Source organism: Ananas comosus, linkage group 20 (genome assembly GCF_001540865.1).
Source record: "Ananas comosus cultivar F153 linkage group 20, ASM154086v1, whole genome shotgun sequence".
In the NCBI taxonomy this organism is placed as follows: Eukaryota; Viridiplantae; Streptophyta; class Magnoliopsida; order Poales; family Bromeliaceae; genus Ananas; species Ananas comosus.
This window is the reverse complement of record NC_033640.1, coordinates 10,063,544-10,085,810: the sequence shown is the minus strand read 5'-3', so window position 1 is coordinate 10,085,810 and position 22,267 is coordinate 10,063,544. Positions and strand designations below refer to the sequence as shown.

General features: G+C 35.7%; 3 protein-coding genes across 5 annotated transcripts; 1 reads left to right on the top strand and 2 right to left on the bottom strand.

Moving 5' to 3' along the window:
- Positions 494–9,472, top strand: LOC109726083. 2 transcript variants are annotated; one of them, XM_020255511.1, is made up of 7 exons: positions 494–641; positions 771–792; positions 897–995; positions 1,123–1,461; positions 7,901–8,021; positions 8,099–8,274; positions 8,777–9,472. In XM_020255511.1, exons 1-4 carry the CDS (start codon positions 531–533, stop codon positions 1,416–1,418), a joined length of 528 nt encoding a protein of 175 aa, XP_020111100.1. In that variant the 5' UTR covers positions 494–530; the 3' UTR covers positions 1,419–1,461; positions 7,901–8,021; positions 8,099–8,274; positions 8,777–9,472. The 2 variants fall into 2 exon arrangements, with proteins under 2 accessions (XP_020111100.1, XP_020111101.1); XM_020255512.1 differs by lacking the exon at positions 7,901–8,021.
- Positions 2,183–6,071, bottom strand: LOC109726082. The gene is made up of 4 exons (XM_020255510.1): positions 5,959–6,071; positions 5,733–5,855; positions 3,105–4,136; positions 2,183–2,597 (listed from the first exon to the last, which is right to left on the bottom strand). Exons 1-4 carry the CDS (start codon positions 5,971–5,973, stop codon positions 2,568–2,570), a joined length of 1,200 nt encoding a protein of 399 aa, XP_020111099.1. The 5' UTR covers positions 5,974–6,071; the 3' UTR covers positions 2,183–2,567.
- On the bottom strand, positions 13,345–15,875 carry LOC109725415 (type IV inositol polyphosphate 5-phosphatase 9-like). 2 transcript variants are annotated; one of them, XM_020254599.1, is made up of 6 exons: positions 15,719–15,875; positions 14,991–15,357; positions 14,669–14,853; positions 13,952–14,027; positions 13,683–13,834; positions 13,345–13,593 (listed from the first exon to the last, which is right to left on the bottom strand). In XM_020254599.1, the coding sequence occupies exons 1-6, from the start codon at positions 15,841–15,843 to the stop codon at positions 13,359–13,361; spliced, it is 1,140 nt and encodes a 379-aa protein (XP_020110188.1). In that variant the 5' UTR covers positions 15,844–15,875; the 3' UTR covers positions 13,345–13,358. The 2 variants fall into 2 exon arrangements, with proteins under 2 accessions (XP_020110188.1, XP_020110187.1); XM_020254598.1 differs by having other exon boundaries at positions 13,952–14,060; positions 15,719–15,872.

The window sequence follows — 22,267 nt, the reverse complement described above, 5'->3', positions numbered from 1 at the left end:
TAAAGCAATGTTGTAACTTTTTCAGTGATAAATATAACTTTATATAGAATATTGTTAGAGAAAATTTTAATGAGTTAATTATAATATATTAAATGTAAAAACGAACATAACTTTTGATGTGAGATCTAAATCTATTTCTTAGAGATTGCGATATTAATCCATTTAGGAATACTAATTTATGTTAATAAAAAGTATGTTAAAAAATGAAAATATTTCTCAAAACTTTATAATGGAATCCTAATTTCAAGTTACATTATACGAGTATTATACCTCAGTTCCGCTCCTAGTACGTATTTATACATTTTGATCCCGGCGCGATCAAGCATCTAACGGCGGAGATCCTTTCTCGTCCACACGGTTTTGCTTACCAAAACTACCCCCAACTTCTTTCTGTTGAAGTCCAGAAACTGACAGGCATTTTCGTCATCCCGAAACTCTTTATATACCCCCGTCGAAGCATTTCTCCCGCCCTTCTCCCTCCTGCCCAGTCCCCACACACTCCTCAACGCGAGAGAGAGAGAGAGAGAGAGATGGGGGGTTCGGTGGTGACGGGCTCTTCCGCTCCTCCTCCGCCGGATCCGAACCCGAGCGTCGACATCAAGAAGAAGAAGAAGAAGAAGAAGAAGAAGAAGAAGACGAAGGTAAGAAACTATCGAATCCCCGAATCATTTCATTCTATACGATTAGGATAAGATCGATGTTCCTATTGACGAATCAATCCTCCGATTCCTCCCGTTTTTTGATTTTTTTTGTTTTTTTTTTTTTTGCAGAAGGATCAGAATCTCTCTCAAGGTCACAAATCCCCTATCACCAAATTACAATTCGATATCGTGCTTTTGCACTCGAATTTGAGCTCAATTTCACGATCTCCGTCCTTTGATTCCTGTCACTCGCAGCTGAGATCGGCAATCAGGACGAGAGGGGAGCCAAAGAGGAGAGCGATGAAGGGGGAGAAGCTGGATCTTCGCGCGATCAGGATCAGCACCTCTCTCAAGGTCACAAATCCCAGATCCCAATCCCTGGTCTTTGAATATTTGAATTGTGATTCGAAATCCCGCTTTTGCTTGCTCCTGAATTTGCGCTCAATTTCGCGATCGCCGACCTCTATCCTGTCATTTGCAGCTGAGAACTGTAAACGCGACGAGAGTGGAGCCGGAAAAGATGGCGAGGTTGCGAACATGGTCGCACCTGAGGCCTTGCCGAGCACGACCACGGAGAAGACGAACCCGGAGCCGAGATCTTTGTCCCCGCCGCCGATTTGCCCAATCTGCTACGAGGACATGGATGCGATGGATGTGAGGTTCCGCCCCTGCGAGTGTGGGTTCGGGCTCTGCCTCTTCTGCTACAACCACATCATCCAGCAAGGCGACGGGCGTTGCCCCGGGTGTCGGATATCCTATGACAGGTCCAAGCGGTAATGAAGGAGGAGTGGGGAGGAGATCTCATTGTGCATATTGCGAGGTACGGTTTCCATCAAACCACTGATGCTTCTTTTTTCGTTTTAGCATATTTCGAGTTTTAGGTGTTAGTAGCACGTGGGAGTGGCACGAACGAACGTAGAGACTACAGATATAGAATGGTAATAGAGAAAAGGAAACAGAGGTCGTATAGCATAAATTTCCTTCTTGTTCGTCGTTTGGAACGGATTTAGATTCCGAGATATTGAGGTTGTTAAGCACGGATTTGGAAGGAAAGGATGAATTAATGCGAATGGTTTTGATGAGAAATGATAATAAAGAGATAAGATTGGAAGAAACGGAGAAATGGATTGAGCCTCTCTCAATAAGCCTTCCACTATGCTATTGACGTGTAGACATTTATAATGTGAAAGATTATGATTGAATTATACATACAGTTTGAGATGTGATATGGATTTATCAACAAATACAACATTATGAGATATCTGTAGTAGCGCTGGAAGTAAAACTGCTAGACAGAATCATCTAAGATGTTCGCTAATGTGTTTATGTAGGACACTCCTAATTTTTTTGGGAAAAAAGAGATCTAAGCGACTATGACTAGGGAGGTTTCTTGGAATGGAACCTAGAGAAGATCTTTAAAAAACACACACACACACACACACACACAAGTGAGAAGCATGTTTCTGGAAAGTACATTTTCTTGGTAAACATAAGAGGTCATCAAAAGCTCTTGAATTAGAGATATCACAAGCTAGCAAATAAAACCAGAAAAGAGAAAACAACTTAAAGAACGTTCACCTCCAATCATATCTCAACCTCTTAATACAGCGTTACGCTTAAGTAATAGCTGGAACATTTCTCTACGATCATGGACCTATTAGTAGCTATTGTTGAACAACATACAGGCGCGCGTGCTTTGTTTGTACATTACAGAAGCAAGTGGAGTTTTCTTCCTTTGTGGATGGTGCCCTATTTGTTTGCTCTTGATTGAGGAACATGAGAAACACTCTCATTTATGGCACTCCGGTACATTATGATGAACTCCAGAGTTTGAGCAATCTCTGTTGGGTCGACTTTTCATCGTCATTGAGGATAAATGCTGGTCATAGTTAAGGAGCAATTCTTGTTCATTGTGTTGGTAGACACTCACCACCTTTTCGAAGATAAGGAAATGAGCTGCAAAGGAAAGAAAAAGTTCTAGTTAGATCGTCACGCGTGGTAAGTTAGTCTAAGGGGCCTAGTTGGCTTGGCTGGAGCATCCATATAAAACAGTTTGGTTAGAACCTTTGGAAAAGACCCAGATAGTTGTATCATTAATATCTCCTTGACAAATTTCGATGCTGCAGGAGCAAAGGCGTCAAGCAGAACTTTTGTTCTGGAGGCCCAAAAATTCATTTCAACTTTCTGCTAAAGCAAAAGCCCCAAACTACTTATTTCTCAAATGCCTCATTCCTAGAAGCTTTTTGTTTTTGGAATTAAGAAGTCGCTCCGGAAGCCAGGCCAAAACATGCAGTAACTCAGATAGAGACCATCTCATGCAATAACTCGGATAGAGACTATCCCATAGTTATGCAGTAGAGAGAAAATAGCAAGTTCATGAGTGCTCAGCTATCTTTGACAGGCAAATCAGCCTCTTCTCATGTCATAAAGGTTATTAATACTAGAAAACTTAAATTTGCTTACCTGGCGAGCAACCTGCATAAGCCGCCTATCGCTTCGAGGGGAATCCACAATTAGGCTAGTTTTCTGTGACTTCACTTCAGAATTGCGTTCATCAACCATTCTCTTCAAATCACTTTGATTGTCAGGGATAACACTCTCCGCATTGCTGTCCAAAGATTCTCTCTTCCGCTTCCTCTGGAATGTATATTTCAGAAATCTAACACTCTCAGCTTGAACTGAATTTCCATGGCATTCAATAGTATTTTCATCCGTGGGTTCAGATTCACTCATCGGCGAAGCAGCCTTCTCAGACTTCTCTCTACAATTAGACTTAAGATTTTCCTTTGGCAGCGAATTAGTTGATATGTTTTGAATACCCTCACTGACAACGAATCCACTGCTATGGCCAGCTGCTTTCTCAGAATCCAACTGGCTTTGCTTTGTAATACTTGGTCTTTTCGCTCTTCCTCTTGTGCATTGAAAGAGTCCAATACTTTCCTTTTCAAAAGGAGCATTCGCACATATTTCTGTATTTCTGCAACTCACATTTTTATCAGGCATGATTTTTTCATAGATTGCAGCACAGTTGTCTCCACTGCTTATATCGGAGCAATTATAACTACATGATTTATGAACTGGTTTCCCCTTGTCCAATAAAATAGTAGGCTTACTATTATCCTTGGGAAAATTCTGTCCAAATGCTCGAACACGTTGAGTCCGTCCCATGCGAACTTTGCTTCTCATCATAGCAGACACTAGATCAGGACCATTTATTTCGGAATCTAATTGAGATCCAGAGGAGAAACACACGCCATTGGAAACGGTAGTTTGGTTGTTCTCCCGGCAATTCACATTATCAAAGCTAGGGCGGGCATTTCCGTTTTCCCTAATAGATGAATCGGCTAGGTTTTTCTTCACATGTTCCAATTCACCATTTGTTCTTTTAAGCTCTGTTTGAAGAGACTTTATAGTATCTTCCGCCTCATGTAGCTGAACTTCGAGTTGCTGAATTCTTCTAACATGACCTGAAGTTTGTATTTCTGCTTCTTTAAGCTGTAGAGAATTGTATCAGTAAGAGCAATCTCGAATTAAGAATGCAAGACAAACAATTTGGTTAAAAGTAAGAAAAAGAATCATGCATAACCAACATCATTTTAGGAACCAAATAAAGGATGGATACGGCAAAATAATCAAAAGGATTAAGATTTGATGCCACATAGCTATATGAATTAACAAACACTTAACAACACTCCAAATAAGGAATTGAGAAATTATGCCGTGGTATGCTGCGAGGTTGAAGAAGAATACCAAGTTGATAATCTAGTTTTCTTCAAAAGAATTACACCAAACTTCTTCATCTTGCCATAATCCTACACATTTTAACTACCGACTGTAATGATAAAGTTCCAAATCACATGGTTCCAAATGTCGTTTGAAACCCTTAGACCCCCCCATCAAATGCTAAATTCCATCAAATTGTTTTCTGAATCTTTCATAACTCCTGATTTTACATTGTTTTCCTCTTTCCCATATCCAGAGCATAAAAATCATGCCCTAAGCTGGCGCGGGTATATTCCCAAATAAATTCAGAAATTACATCCATGTCTGTATCCGTGAGTCGTGAGCTCATGCTCATGTATTTGAACTACTATTCTTCCCCCTATTTAGAGCCATCTAAATTTGCCCTGAGGTGTAAGAACAACATCAAGTGACTAACGAGGTACTACACTGAATCCTGTTATATTGTTGGTTGATAAGTTGATATTTATCAAATCCCACCATATTTCCTGTCATATTATGGCACAAGTTTGAGAATGAAGCTTCTATAAACCTAAAAAAAGAAGGTAAAACCTATTCTTTTCTTGATTCGATGAGGTAGAATTAGAAATAGCTTAAAGTCTGATAGTGTAATGTAAATCTTAGATCTCCTATTCTTTTTTGACACAAACATGTAAATGGTCGACTACAAACCCATCCTGCCACCCTTAACATACAGATTAATCCACTACACATAGATGCATGCAATAAATGGATCTAATACACCTGGGCATGTACCGAGCTCATAAAAAGAACAAATGCCACAATAGCCCCAGTACCTGTAACAAGTTGAAATTTTCAACCACAAATTTAACTGCTAAAACATGCATCAAACACCGTAATTCATCATAGCGAATATCCATAAACAGTATATGCTAAAAATGGGCATATGCGAGATGAAACAAACATTTCATACTCTTTGGTACTGTTTGGTTCTGGAATAAGACTCTTAACCGCGACCAAGAACAGCTATGTCCAACTAACCCAACCTAAGCTTCACAATGCCTGAATGCTAAATCAAGTAGGGAACAAAAATAACAAGAAGTTGTAAAGAAATCCTAAAATAAGGATTTGAAGTAACTCAATTAATCCAAATATCTATGTAGTACATACTAAACACAACCCAACACAATAAAGTTACTGTTTTTAGCTCTTTCCTATCAAAGTAAAAGATCTAACCTACTATTCATGAACATCAACAAAGGATATATGATGATTAATCAAATAAAATCACAAGCTTCTTAGCTAAAACCCAAATCAAATAAACATTTGCATTGAACAAAAAAAGAGATCAAATTATATAAAACAAAAAGGGCAAAAAAAAAGGGGGACCTTAGAATCCATGATCGCCTTGAGGCGGAGCATGGTGGCGAGGGCGTCCTCCTTGGCGGCGGCGGCGCTCCTCGCCGTGTTCACCAGCACGTCCGCATACGCCCTCTTCAGCGCCTCCGTTCTCTGCTCCAAACACCCGCACGCAAATTAGACCAAGCGAGGGAGCGCAATAAGAGGAGCAGGAGCGGGATTTGTTAATCGCTAGGGTTTGCATCAGTGTTATTACCTCGGATTCCGCCATTGATGGAGCTCGGAGAATGGGGCGTGGGGATGTTGATGGCGGTTGAAGAAGGGAGAGAAAGCGAGGAGGAGAGAGACGAGGGTGGCTCTGCGCTCCCCCTTTTTAGGTAGTTTACAGTATAACGCTCGTATAGAGACTGACATGCGGGGCCCACACGGGGGAGAACGCAAACCGTGATATGCCACGCGTTGCACTGACGAATCTCCCCGTCCGTTTTTGGAATTTACTTTCGTGAACCCGGTGCATACGTACAAGCTCTGCACCACACCTTATTATCATTATATATAATAATAATAATAATAATAAGCACTATGTTTTGGAAATTTGAAACTGATTAGGGCCCGGTATATTAGCAGTTTGAGGTTTTATGAGAGCTTTTTTTCTTTTTTTTTTTTCTGGCTAATGTTTGTATGTCCCATTCTCACAATATCTCTCTAAATCTATATGCTAAATAAAAAAAATATGAACTCGACCCTCAAACTTAATTGTATATAGACCGTCAAACATCTTATTATTAAACTACTAATCATTTTATAAAATTTTATTAGACTACTAGTGATTTATGATTTTACTAGCTCGACTTATTAGACTCTTTTTTTAGTGAACCAGATTAACGAGTAGTTAACAATTCAACTGGTCTGATCATTCTAACGAAATTGATTTTTAAAACCTTTTTTGTAACTTGCTTTTGGACCAAGTTATACAACTTTTAAGAAAAAAAAAAAAAAAAAATCCAGTGGGAGATAAAAGTTGTAAAAAAAAATTAGCAGGGAATTAGGAGGTGCACGAATGTATGAATGAACTGGGTGTAAGTAATAATTTCCTCGTGGCCAATTACGAAGCGAAAGGAACCGAAGCGGAAATTCTCGTGTAACGGTTCCGTGGTGCCCACATGAACAGCGGAAAGTGATACGTAAGCCGTTACACTGAAGACCAGTATGCAACCTTCGGAGATCGGACGGTTTAGGATGCCTTGGGTCCAAAATGAACGGCGGATGTAAACTGACTTGTTGACCTTCAAAGATTTCCTGCGGGGGAAAAATGTAACGCGAAAAGAAAAAGAAAGTTCTATGCGGACATCCTCATAGGATTCTTATGATGACAAGCACTCTGAACCGTTCATCAAGAGTCAGTTTAATTGGACATAGCTGTGAAAACACTATAGTTCAAAATACATGGAGCCGAAAATACAATAGTTATAACTACATATATTTTATCTGTTGGCTATTTTCAATGTTTGGGCTACAACTTCTACTGGAGAGTGGAACGATTTGGCATAGGAGCTAATCTCATATGGCAGGTGATTCGGGTTTGTGAGTAGTGTTTGTGTCCGACAATCATGTTAGTTGGATCAATTCAAAGATTATACAAATGTTTGTAATTGGACCTTAGAATACTCGCAGAATGATCTTGTTTCTTCTTCGTGTCATAAAGTCGTGTAGGTGTCCGATAATCATGTTAGTTGCTCCAGTTTGAAGATTATAGAAATGTTTGTAATAGGGCCTAGTACTCAAAAAATGGCCTTGTTTCTTATTTGGGCCGCATTGTGCCATGCTGTGTTGTTTTTGTGTTAGATGGTTTCCAAAGTCCTATCATGTCAATTTCAAACCCCTCTCAAAATTTTGCGTTGTGTTCAATTGTGTCGGAGTTGTGTCACTGTGTTGTGTTCATCATGTTGGAATCTATAGTAATAGAGCATTATCTAAGTGTCAATAGCTCTTCATGTTGCACAAATTATATGATTTCCCAGTTCGCCGGTGATTGCCTAGATGATAGAATTCAGTTTAAAGTTGCAAACATGTGAATTCTAATTATGACTAAGTTTGTGGATTCGATTTTGGACTTGCTAAAAATCTGTGTAAATCTCTGTTAACATGCTAACTCGATGCACTAAAAGTTGGTTCCTTAACTTGTTTCCACGTTCCAGATCAGTGGCTATTCTGCAGATAATGATGCCATATTGTTAGTCATTTTACCAATTACATACCAAGCACCCGGAATTTTATTATCTCAAGCTTGCAGGATAGCCAAGGATCTTCATTCAGATGGTTTGTATTAATTCTGAATTATGAGACGATGATCACAGTTAAGAGAATCATACTTTTGTTTCCTCACTTTGTTGCAGGAACCAGAGCGATTCGTTGTATTACCAAAGTTGAGCAAGCAGCTGGAAACCAGAAATATCCTGCTTCTGTTCTGGCCCTTCAGAATCAGGGACCCGTCCGCAAGCAAAGGGCAAATGCCTTAATCCATGGAGATAAGGAAGCAGATGAAAGTCAGGCTCCCAAACCTCTAGATAGGGTAAGGATTTTGTCCAAATTTGTGTAGCTACTATCTACTTAAATGCCTTACAAATGGTTAAGTCAGAGTCCACTTATGCTGACATTTTTCAGTTCTGAAGTTGAATAGAACTGTCCAGCTTGCTGTTTGCAGTTGCAAACTTATCTTCTTTCCGTTTGAAAGCTTACAGAAAGCTTTGGGATGCTCCTTTTAAGTTGCAGCATATTAATCTAATGTAGCAAACAACTTCCTCTTTTCGCTTTTGTATCAAATGTACTTATCAGGTTCATAGCAGTAGCACAATCTACTAAATTGTGGATGAGGAACTCTATTACTGAAGTGATTGGCGAATGTAATGCGACAAATACATTAGGCACTGCAATTATGTGTATACCAAGGCTCCTTCGCAAATTTAATTATATGCCTTTCTGCTGGATCTTGTATATGGTATTATTCATCGCTGGATTTTGTGATCTCTAGCCAGATTGAACTATCTTACTTTTCCTGTGGCATGCTATTGCAGGCTTCGCGGTAAATCTCAGATAGTGCGGGATCAATTGGTTAGACTTGGTGAACAAATGGTATGCTGTGCTGAAGGAACCAGGGATCTTGCTTTAGAGCATTGTCGAGAAGTCGAGGACAAGTTTCTCCAGCATATTGCAGCTGGTGAGGTTAGTGAACCTTTGTTTTCTATTCTGTTATGAATAATTTTTTGCTTTTCCATGTGGTTACAAATTTTTCGTTTCTTGAAGGCATACTAAAATGACAATACTTCTATACCTCACCAGTCATAAAACTTCATGAAATCTTGCTGCCACTTTTGCCCTCTAGATGCTTATTTTTTGTTACATTTTGTACTCAATCTTGCTTTAAGTATTTAAAAGGGCACGACTTTGAAATTAAGAGAAGATTTTCAGATACACTGCCTTCGATCTTTGTTGTGCAGTAATTCAAATTGAGTTATTTGCAAGAAATTAAGCATTTTGTTTTGGATCGAACTAATAAATCTATGGACAACAGCAATTAAATTTTTCAGTAGATGCTCCTTATACCTTTTGAAGTACTAGAAAGTGTTTGAACATTGTAAGTACTTTAAGTTTTACCTTTGTTTGTTTTTCTGGTCGAAAGTCGTGATTTCTTCTCTTCTTTTTTGTTTTCCTTTTCTATTAATTAACTCAATTCAGAAGTGTCTGTTAAATTCTTCTATCTTAGATGTCTAAATTCCTGATGCTGAAGATTGTTGAGAAATGTCTTGCCATTTGAAATGTTAATGACACAGCAAATACTTCATGCTGTAGATTTTTTAATTTTGAAATTTTTTGTTTAACTATTGTTGATTATTAGTCCTGCATATACTTATTAACCTGATTTGATGCAGTGATGTTATGATCGATATTATATTGGTTCCAGAATTAAGCTAGTGGATACTTAACAATAATATCAATCACATCAAGATAATATGGAAAGGATAAGATGGATTATATTGATAAGCATCTGATTGCTCATTTTGAACAACCTTATAGTAAAATCCAAATATTTTTCTAGCCTTCAACACTAATAGGACAATTTACACACCCCACTAAAAGCTGATCCATACCTAATCCAAAGTATTATGATTTGGATCTGGAAATAAGGTCCTGTATAGCTTATGTCACAGCACATTTTATCAAAATGTAGTTGCCTAGTTAAGCAAAGTTATCTATTAAGTTCCTCTCCTCCATAAGTTTCCTATCCGCAATATCTTGTTGGATTTAAGGCCTTATTTGCATGATGGAATAAGATATCCAATTGTAATGTAAATGGTATGAAGATTATTTTGTATGATTGAAAATTAGGAGAATAACATATTTCATCTGCGAGCTATTTTATCTTATTATTCCAAAAGAATGACTTGAAGGCCCAACAGTAGTATCCCTTCTAGATAATTAATCACATTCCTTATCTACTAAATATTTTATGCTTCTTGGGTAAATCAAAGAGATATAGTGATTAAAATATGTGTATCCAAACAGAGCCTAAATTTGCTGTATGTATTCAACTTTGGTAAATTGCATTGGTAGTAGAGTTTTAGTTTATTTGGTAAGTTTTTAAAATGTGCATCAATCACTTAGCCTTTTATATTGTTTCATATTAGTATATATATATATTTTCATCATGTAGAGAAGAAATTACTGCATGCACATTTCTTAGTTCTTATTTTCAATCCAACTATAATTTTTAAGGGCTATGTTTGGGTGCATAAGCATCTTGTTTAGTTTGTTTCTTTGAATTTGGTCAATGGATGTGATCAAGCGTTTAGAATAGCATATTCGATATTTAAGTTATTTTTTTTAGAATAAGATGAATTTCTGTGTAGGTGAAATGTACTATTGTACCATATCATGGATGCCAATATTATTCAAAAGATTGATCTAGTAGTAAACGAGTTCAAAAGTATTTATTAGAATCCTACTAGGTCCAAAAATATATATTAATATCTTCATTCACGTGCATGATGTATATAAAAGGTACATAAAATTAATAGATGAGATAAAAAGATGGGGATTTAACTTTTTATATAATTATGAAAATTAAACCCGTTAAATATCAAAGCTAGGGATTGAATAGGAGTTTAAAATTAACTCTGATATCATATTACCCAAAAGATTTATGTGGTAGGAACGAGCCCAAAAACATATATTAATAGTATATTAACAGTCGAGACCTTTCAAAGAGTAAAATTAAATTCTTTTCTTGCAACCATGCAAGAAAATTCTCGTACTGAGTAAATTGTTCAAATCTTTGAATAATTTATTTTGTTAAATTATACGAAACAATCTTTGTTCTTCAAAAACTTAAGTTATCTGAGAACAGTATTTTTAATATTTATATTCAATAATTTTAACATCCGAACAGGACCTAAATAGAAAAAAGCTCCATTTTAGTAGCGTACACTAATGTCTCCTTGCTAGGAGGTTGAAGAGAGGAATTACAAAAAAACAGCATAAAAAGTTTGCAACTTCATATGTACGCTTTAAAGATTCAGGAACCAATTCAAACTGAAACTCTGCTAAAAAAGTTTGAAAAGTTGTACAACATACCCATTTCAACTTTATTGAATCCTTTAGAAGATGTTCTCAACATGAAAAATGCCAAGAACTAAAAGTTTAGGGCAAGTCCCATACTGCTAAAGGAGGGAGGGTCTAAAGATGCTCTCAACTCCACACATTTAAATGATGATTTATGCCAACAGAGGCATGGGCCTATATACACTTCCCCTTGTACATATACTCCCTTTTTCTTTTTTTCCTTTTTTTTTCCCTGGGTGAGAAAAAGTATCCTTTCTTTTTCTTTTTCTTTTTTTTTTTTTTTGAGAGATAGGTAGCACGTTACCCGCTTCGTTTATTTCATTCAGAAATAAACTTAGCTGGAAATGTGAATCAATTAGGATTCGAATTTGGGTCTCGTATACCAACCACCAAGCCCTTTGCCACTTGCTCTAGGGACGGTCAGTAGTATCCTTTCTTTTTTCATTTGTCCAAAATGTAGTCTTTAGGTTCATTCTCTACATGGCATCTTCCCTTTTTAGTCTCCATGCCCTATTTTAAACATGATCACATGTGGATCACACCCTCGCCACAAATTTGATTCTGGGTCCCACCAACTTGACCTTATGAATCCCCACTAGTTTGGTGGCTTCTTTTGACTTGACCTACTTACTATGCTTCATTGATCACATGGTAACAATGTGTTGTCTTACCGAATTATGGAAGCTTTAGTTATTACATAGTTCAACTTGTTTCAAGAGCTTTTTATTGGTCAGTCGAGAACATGATTGTTAAGATGTTAAATTTAGGAGGGACAAAACTTTTGGCTCTTCTGATTCAAACCGAGTAGCTGATTATTTAGGCACCCATATAGATTTTCTCATTGTCATATATAGATTTGCCACTATATCAACAATATATATAAAGAAAAAATTATGTGAAGCTCAAAATAATTTTTGTTATGTAAAGCTAGAATTCAAGGGTTACAATCCGACATAAATCTTAGAGGCTCATAGACCCAGAGATGTAGACAAATTTTGCCAGAAATTAGGGGAAAAAAAAAGAAAAAGGAAAACCAGTCAAATGAACCTTACTTGTTGAGGTTATGTCCAATCATTCAAAATCAGAGAAATGTACTCTCATCATTGATAGTAGAGGGCACCTTAGCCATCCATTTGTCCTTACTTTCAGTGGTTGGGGTCTTTGATGAATATAGAAAATTTGTTTCATTTAGTCATTGACATTGAAAAATGTTGATAACTCAATAACTGCCACGTGACAAGATTTGATATTGACGTGGTATTCATATATCAATTATTGGTTGGTTTGATGTGACACTATTTTGTAAAACTTAACAACATTTTAATCGAAATAAATAATAAAAGTCAGAGAATCAATAACAAAGAAAATAAAGATTTGGGGACAAAATGAAAAATTGGTAAAGGTCGGGGACCCCTGGTGCAGTTAACCCACCGGCTTAGTACCAATAATTGATTGTTGTATGGGCATATTTCAAAAGGAGAATTAGTTGACTCTTTAATTTCCTTCATCAATGCATGTTGTTCATGCATGGTTCAAAATTGTAATGCTTTGTCACTCCCCATCATTAATTGGAATACCACTTACAATCTATTACCAAAAACTATGGGTGTTCAAGGTATGGGTTAACCTGAACTATCTTTTCTTTTTTCTCTCATATCAATTTCATTTGGTACAGCACACTCTTGCAGTACCATTCTCTTATCCTAATTTGTCGGTTAAACTTCGTTTTCTAGTTTCAGTCCTAAATTAGTTGTCGTGCTCAGTTGGCGCGAACCTACATTCTTCTTATGTGCTCTCACATTCGAACCCTATAATCCGTAATATGGTTGAACAAAAAACTAGTTGTGGTACCCAAATCAGTGGTTAGACCACTGGTCGAACCAGTTAGACCTTGAATAGTAACATTTCTCGCTATTTCCTTGTTTTTCGGCGTCTCAAATACTATGTATTGAGTATTGGGTGAGACAAGTAGCTAGGCCCTAATGTTGCCTATCATAGTTGAGAAAATAAAGAGAGCCAAAGATTAGCTAAACTTAATTATAAGCTTGACATTTTATTATTTGGTCCATCATTTGATTGCAAATTAAAATCATCTACACTACAATCTAATCTTTCTGACGAGAAGAAGCTCCCCAAGGAACTCAAACTTCTCACTATCTCAACTTCAACACTAAAAACCGCTCGCACCGGTCGGTGATCGGACAATCTCGAGTCGCATTTCTCGTATCGGGTTTGCTTCCATCCCCGGCCATGCCAAAGAATTCGATCGCACCTGCAAATCAATTTCAAACAATTTATAATCAACAATATTCATTTTAAATTCATGAAAAATCAGAAGAAAAAAAAGAGGAGTAAATTTACCATGCAGGTGCTCGCCTTTTTTCGCACTTGATATTGTGTGTACATCCATAATACTCATCTGAGTTTGGATAGTACTTATATGTAGGGGAAAATGTGATTAAACCCTCATTCCAACCTTCGAATGTTCGACCAACGGAGACCTCGGATTTTAGCTAAAATTTCACAACATCATAACCATATATGTTAGGATAATCAGACACTTCACTCAAACAAGGATCAAAATTCATTCTCAATTGCAATTAAAAAAAAAAAAGAGGAATAGTTAGTACCTCGTCTTTCTCTAGCAAGATGTTCCACATCTTTTGTTCGACGAGAAATCGCGTCTTACTCTCGGGCAAAGAGATTCTATAATTCAAATCGCCAAGTAAGACAACACGGCTGCACAAAATAAAATATATTTTAGAATTTTTATGGAGATACCATGAAAATTAAATATGGAAAGTATTTCTATTTTGTGGATGGTTTCAACTGTTGATGATGATGCTGTTACACATATAATTACTATAAATAGTGCCATCAATTTGAATAAGAAATAAAAGTTGTCAATTAAGAATTAGATTTGCTCTTATCTTGTGATTGTTTAGTCTACTAACAAAGGGAGATTCTCTTTATGGTTCCCACTGACCTTTTGTCATGACATGGTTATGTCAACTTCAACTAGTATTAACTGTTTTAAACATTTTAATGTACCTCAGATAAACTTCAAATTATCTACTAACATAGCAATATTTTAAGCTTGAATTAATTTATGATCATGAGTTGCATCATCTCTTAATGAGAGAGAGAGAGAGTTTAATGGTGTATTATATTTCATATTTAACACTCTCTTCCGCATCTAAGCTTGAGATCTTCAGCAAATCCAAATGTAGATTTTTGAGTAAAATAATCAATTGCTCATAAAATTGAAAATTCTAGTGAAAGACTAACCCAACCATGTTAGTGAATTATATTATTTAAAATTTTTAAAATTTTTTTTTTTTACTTACTCATGATCGAGGATCTTTTGTGGAAAATCAAGAGAGCCACATCGGGGGAATCTCGTCCTCGCAAAAATATCCGCCATGTCCGAATTCCTTAGAAGCACATCCCCTTCCTTACCTCCAGAAGCCAAGTGACAGCAGACGAAGCAAAAGCTCGTATCGTGCAGGTAAAACCTAACCGATACCGCACCCTGCCCTCGTAGAACACAAAGTTTAAGCTAATTACCATACTGTTTAGGTTAATCATAAACTTAATTAGTCCCTAGATTTGACTAGAATTTGCACTAGACAACAATTTCAAGTACATTTTATCAAAATTTTCGCTTACCTTGTTTCCTAAGCACCCCATAACGCCGCAACCGACGCACGAAACACTCGGATGATGAACATATTGCCAAAGATCACCCCTCACCCACACTGAGGCCAGAATCCCAACCATTTGCTTGCTTATGATGCATCTGAAATTTTCTGCTGCATTTTTCTCACTTGATCCTTCACATGAGCTTGGTGCAATTTCCCTCAATTGGTGCAATTTCTTTCTCTCCCCTAGCTTGGTTTCTTCATTAGCAATATTTTTCTTTTCGGAAAGCGACTTGTTTAGGGTTTCTCTAATGAGTGAATTCCATTTCATGGAGACCCAACTCCTCTCAGGCCCTAGCACATTTTTGGCACTCAGTGGCACAACTTCTTGGAACCTTTAATGACCAAGGAGGATTAATTAATACCTTAATTAATTACCACAAGGATTCAAACATTAATTCTTGGCTAAAATGCAAAAAAAATATAAATATATATATAATAAAAAAAAGAACATTTATAAACATCATGATTTTCATATTGACCATGCGTAAATTTTGACAACCACACTTTAATCAACCACCAAGAATTGTTGTGGTTTGTGAAGTGAAAAATTGCGATATTTGTAGGGGTTTTGTGTTGTTTAGCAAATTAATATCCTTTCTAATAGTAATTAGCCGTGCACCAAGAATCACAGCTATATATTATTTGCTAAACTTGGTACATATATATATAATTGGAATTAGTAAATGGAATTACCCTAGAACATAAATGTCATATGAATTGTTGTTTATATCCAACCAATCCTCCAAATTTAGATCATCACTCGGCGGCTCGCCTCCGACATTCCATGTACTCACAAACACCCTTTTGTATGAGAGCATGCATGCAAATGGGCACCTTAAGATTAGTCTCTTAGCAAAAAATAAAATAAAAAGAGAAATTACTGCTCTCATANTTGAATTTAAAAGTCCTATGCTCAAATTTTAAAGATTATTCAATTTTTACTGTCCATTTTGATATAATTTATTTTCTAAGTAAACGATATCGAAAAAAACTAAAATTTTATTCCTAAGAAATTCATATACTCTAGATCATATTTAACGGTGTAGATCGTTGATTTGAACGTCCTAAGATCGAAAACAAACACTATAGTACGAGAGCTCAGTACTATAAATAGTATAGCAGCCTAATTTTATAGATATATATATATAGATATTTGTAACACATGAGTAAGTCAATATGTCAGCACATTAGTAATTTTTTAAGAAATCTTTAATGAGAGTTTGACTGAGAATATGAAGGAAACAGTAACAAACTACTATTCTGTGAATATGTCATATTCTAGTGTGCAATATATCGCTCCAACTAACCTAAATTATGATTTGAGATGCACAATTAGGATAGAGCTAGCGCCCTTTACAAAAAATCTCATGGCGCATCTTTCATCTGAGCTTTGTACTCTCTTTTAAGGGTACTCGTAGCATCTACCACTCCTAAAAGGTCTAATAATATAATATATGGCAAGTTGGGTGACGTTGAAGATGATCAATGTCAAACTTCTTATATGTGGAAACAATTTTCAGAGATTTAATATTTAAAGTCATATGATGAACTGTAGGCCCAGGGATTCTGTGTTGCAGAAGCCTCCTCATTGGTTTAATACTTTTCATTTGTGTGATCTCTCTACTTGTTAGTTGAGGAGCTTTATTTTATTTTATTTTATTTTGTTTTATTATATTTGTTAAATTTTTTTAATTGAGTATTAATTAGTAAGGGAGGAGATATTAGGTCCACAAAGTCCTTAGACACACTTGTGCAACTTGGTTCAAGCTTGACTATTGCTTACTGGTTGTTGCAATTATTTTATAGTCCAAGTTTGACAACTTGCACATGCGCGTGTTAAACGAAATGTACTTAAACCAAGATTTATATTTTGTTTACTTTGTTGTGATTTTTTTTTTCCTTTTTTTGGCTAAGTATCCAAATTAACTTTCTTTCTTCGAATTTCTTAAGCACGTAGTAATTCGTTAAGGTTGAAAGTACAGATGCTGCACCTCAGCTAACAGAGAAGCACATCTAATTATATGACTTTTTGGGCAAATATTTTTTTCTAAGACATATTTTTTAGGCATATGTTCGATTAATCATGTGGAGCACGGTTTGGTGCAATGAGGACCAAGGATTTAAGCATTCAACAAAAGGAGATCCTTGTAGATATATAGGGAAAAAACAAAACAAATTAAGGGAGTATTAATTGGTAATGCCGAGACATTAATAATGTTGATAGTAATAGTAGCGACGGAGACGATAATGGTGATTATTGTGTTAAAGGTGGTAACGACACGATAGTGATATTATTTAGACATTATTGTTCTTTTTTTTTTTTTCTCGTTTGCTTTCATTAGAAGTGTGCAATTAATGGTGATATTACTATTGAAAAGCAAGGATAACTAAAGAGAACATCTAGCATGCTAAATCTCTCTATTTTCTCTTAGTATTAAATGCTTTTTTTGGGGGTCATTTTTTGTCTTTGGAATTTAATTTGGAGAAAAGGAAAAATTGATATTAAGATTACTTTTACACTACAAAATAATTCAGCACAACTAGAGATAATGTATACAAGCTATTCTTAGCAAAAGAGACACAAATGGATCGGGTATTCGGGCCTACGTTTGAACAAGCTTCGGTAGTGAGCCTATGGACCAAAGAGAAGGTCCAACACTTTTTTTTTTAAAAAAAAAAATTTGTGAATTTTCTCAAGGAGATGCCATGGAGGAAAAAAAAAAAAATCATGCAAAAGATGAGTAACATGAAAGGAAATTAATGATGTTTATAACAATCTCAAATAATTCATTAAATTAATCCTACAATAAGCCCATTTGTATGTAAGATGTATCAATGTTAGTAACTAATAATTAAATTAAACATTAATTGTTCTGGTTATATCAAACACATCTTTTGCTCTACCAGTTGGTAGTGTGTTTCATAATTTCAATGACCTTATAAGGATTCAACTAGAATCATGAAGAACTTCAATTAAACATTCCTGTTTGATTAACAGTTTTTTAAGAAATAGTTTTATCAATGCTTGTAAGAAGAACTCACAATTTATTTATTTTTTGAAATATACCATCATTCTANTTTTTTTTTTTTTTTTTTTTTTTTTTCTTTTATAAGATCACTAGTTATTTCATCCTTTTCAATCCCTTTTGTGGCTGTATAATAGTTCTCAATATGTAATTGAAGTAAATTTGTATGGAGAAGGCAAGGACTTGAAAAACCTAGAAATTTAAAAGACAGAGTACTATAAATAGCAAGATTGAAAAAGCCTACACTGTTGTCAAGTAAGCCAGCATCCTGCCTACATTACAGAGACCTTGATGGATCGAGTCACAATCGAGATCCATAGAAGTGAATTGGCTGGCTCTTTTCTAATAGCTCGAGCTTTTGAAACTGTAGTTAACGCAAATGATCTAACATACGCTGCAAAAAAGATAGAGTCATTAATTGTGGTCCAATTTAGCAACAGGAGATATTAATGTTAATTCTAATGAGACCCACTTGAAAAGCACCCAACTAGATTCAACTTTGCCCCAAGGATTAGGTGGACCCTTCAACAAGTAGAGGATGATGATGCACTACATGTTGCTTTTGTTCCTTTGAAAGGGTGAAAAGAGTAGCTAGGTGCATCAATCACTGGTGATGTTAGCCATTTATATATATATATATATATATCTATTTATTGGTAAATAATTAATCCGCTTTCGTGGCGAAATCCCAACCAAATATATGTTGTACGGCAAGAATACTTTTTACATATACCAATATGAGCCCACAACATACAAATTAATATATTTGTAGAGATATTTCCATACTAAATTATTGCAAGTGTAATTGGATTATGATATTATTTAATATTATAAAGTTGTTCACTATGTTGCAAATTTGCAAGCATACACATGCGCTAGAGAAAGAGTCAATCACAATTTGCTTAATTAGTGACAGTAGGTAGTGATGATGATGATATGTAAGATACAAATTTTGATTGGGATAAGATTTTTTATAAGATAAAATTAGCTATCATATACATTGTAAAGTTTGTTCTATTGGTTTAAATGTTCTTCATTCTTTCTTTGCTAGAAGGAAAATATGTTGATCATAATTAGAATTCTTTAGCTTCACTAATTTCTTGTTCATACCACTCCCCCAAAAAAAAGATGATAGGATTTTATATATGTGACATGTAATTTATCTCATTCTCTCTTAAGATAGATATCTTTTAGCTTTCTAATCACATTTATTTGATATAAATTATCAAAAATACTATTATGTAATAATTATTTCGCATGATATCAGAGCTGAAGGTTCCGAGTTGCTTACTATTAGATGACGAATACATAATTCAAACAATGTCATTAAATAAATGTACTAATCTATCCTCTATGTATCTTATGAAAGGAAGGATTTGTATTTTATGTAATAATAGAAACAGTAGGATACCTTCTTCACAAAATGCTAAGGAATAAGTGCAAATTAATGGCTTGATTAATGGTTTTAATATTTAAATGCAAGATCAAAACAAGTAAAATTTTAGATATCCATTTTGTTGGTTTGTTCATCATTAATTAATTGACCTATTTAAGAGTGCACTTTATGATATGATATTAAAGTCTTTTTAAATAAATTAGAACTTCATTGAACCTTTTCTTTAATCCATGATCTGCTTACACATTGCCCACTAATAAGTAATAATGGATGCTGATGTATGAGAAGAGAAATAATACAAAGGGCTTGTTTGTGATTGTTTTGCTTGTTTAATTCTTACAAAAACTTCTTAAATCTTCAGTGCAAACATATAATTCATGTCAAATAGGCCAGTTCTATTGAGTCATATAAAATGATAAAGAGTCTAGCTAGTAAAGGAAAATAAAAAAAATAATAATGTTGAATATATTTTTTGTAACTATTCGGTCCAATAATATTAATAATTTATTGGGTCTAAACTGCTGAACCAAAATATGTAAGCCTAGTTATTATTGTTATAGCCCTCCGTCCTTTTCAACGAGGAGATGATCTTGTTAGGTTTAATTTTATTTTTTTTTTATTTTTTTTTTTATATAGGCACCGGTAAAAACATATTTTCTAACTCAGAATCATTAAACGATATATGAGAGACATTTTAGACTTTCGGCTGGTAAAGCGGCCAGTTTAATAATAAGAGGAATGCTTCAATACACCAGATAAATTAAATATAGCCCTTCATATTTTAAGGGCGAGATTGTCTTTTGCATAGTGATTACCTGCTCAACAGATTACAATTCGTAAAGGTAATATGGAAAAACAAATAAAAACTAATTATCAAATTTGATCAACCCTACATAAATATATGTTTTCTTTTTTAATTTTGTTACTTACCAAATTAGATAGTACTAATTTGATAAGTAATAAACTTTTATAAAATTGAATTTAAAAATCAATTTGAGCTTAAACTTTAAATGATCTATCGCTAAAAAATTATAAGAATATATAGATTAGATATTAGTTCAAAAATTGAAGTAAAATGGACATGAATTTCTCTCTCAACCAAAAAAAAAAAAAGAAAAGAAATGGGATTTGGAGGAAGATGAGATGTTGTCGATGGGAAATTAAAAAATGGAAGAGGAAGAATAGACATGAATTTCTCTCTCAACAAAAAAAAAAAGAAAAAAGAAAAAAAAAAGGAAAAATAGCTTCGGAGAAGAGGAGAAGATGATGGTGGTGGGTGAAAACTTAAGTAATAGACATGGATTTCTCTCTCAGCAAAAAAAAAGAAAAAAAAGTAAAAAAAGAAAAAATAGCTTCGGAGAAGAGGAGAAGATGATGGTGGTGGGTGAAAAGTTTCCATGGTATATTAAGATATGAAAATTTACCAAAATGCCCTCGGTGCAAAAAAAAAAAAAAAAAATTGCCCTCTTGAAGAGTTGACCGGTACCGATGGTATCAAATACCAGTCATCCTCTTTTAAAGGATGCATCTTGACCGTCCATTTAAAAAATTTTAATGGTTAAGATTTTTTTGGTGTATAGGAGCATTGCTCTAACAACTATCCCCTAACTCTATTTACCTGTAAACAAATAATACACAGTCTATATGCAGGATTTCGGGCGCTCGCCCTAAACTTCGGACACCTGATCTATTGTTGGTGTGCCTGGTTGAGAAATAGGGCACCTAGTTGATTTGCCCTCGTTACAATCCGGACACCAGCAGGGCATTTCAGGCGTCGGAATGTTTATTCTGTCACACAATCTGTGCTCTTGGGAAAAAGGATCCGAAATCCATTCGGGCGCCCACAATAGATCATCCGAAAGTTCTTCCAGGCGCCCACAGAAGATTCAAGCGTCCGAACTCTTTGTATAATAAAACCTACTCTCGGATAGGGAGTCAAAATGTTATTCGAACGACCACGGGTGGGGTTAGAATCAATATTCAGGTGCCCACAGGGTATTCCGAGCACTCGAATCTTGGATTCCTCCCAACTCTCTGGGAGAGCATCCAAATGATTCAAGCACTCCCAAGGGCCATTTAAAACTTTTTCGGGTGCCCAAACCCCTACTCCGTGCGTCCGAATTGGTCCGGAACTCAAATTTCTGAGTTTTGACGCGCTATTTTGATCCGAATTGATTCAAATTCGATCCAAACTTACTCTAAATCTCTCAAAATCTACTTTAATCATGTCTAGCATAATTTAATCTGTACTTTATTAATTTATCAAAAGTCTGATATATTACAGATTTTCCTGAGCTTTTCTACATAGAATTCACATCAGAACAAAGTAAGGTCCATCTTTTATTTGCTTTGCATTCGCATGTAGGCCGAATCTCCCAAACCTGTTAACAAGTGTTGCCACCTTAAGCGATGGTTGGCATTCGTACAGTAAATTAACCAGTCTAATCCTAGCTTTGAATGCAATCTTGTGTGAGGTGGCCTGCGTCCTAGTAGAGCACCAATTTGAGGCACCGGAGTCAGAACACTTGCAATGAAGCAGTCANTATAAAATATTTTTTTATGCCAAAAATACCCCTCTTCCTTTTTCCCTGTTGCTTCGCCTCCTTCCGGCTCGCCGCCTCGCCGCCACCTCGCAGCCTCACCCTCCTCCACTGCCTCGCCCTCACCCACATCCCCTTCGCCGTCCTCCGCCGCCTCGCTTTTGCCTTCTTTGTTCTTCTCCTACTGTCGCCCACCTCGGTTTTCTTCTACTGTCGCCGAAATCGATGGCGGCGAGGGGGCATGAGGAGAAGGGGAGCAGGTGGAGAAGAAAATGGAGAG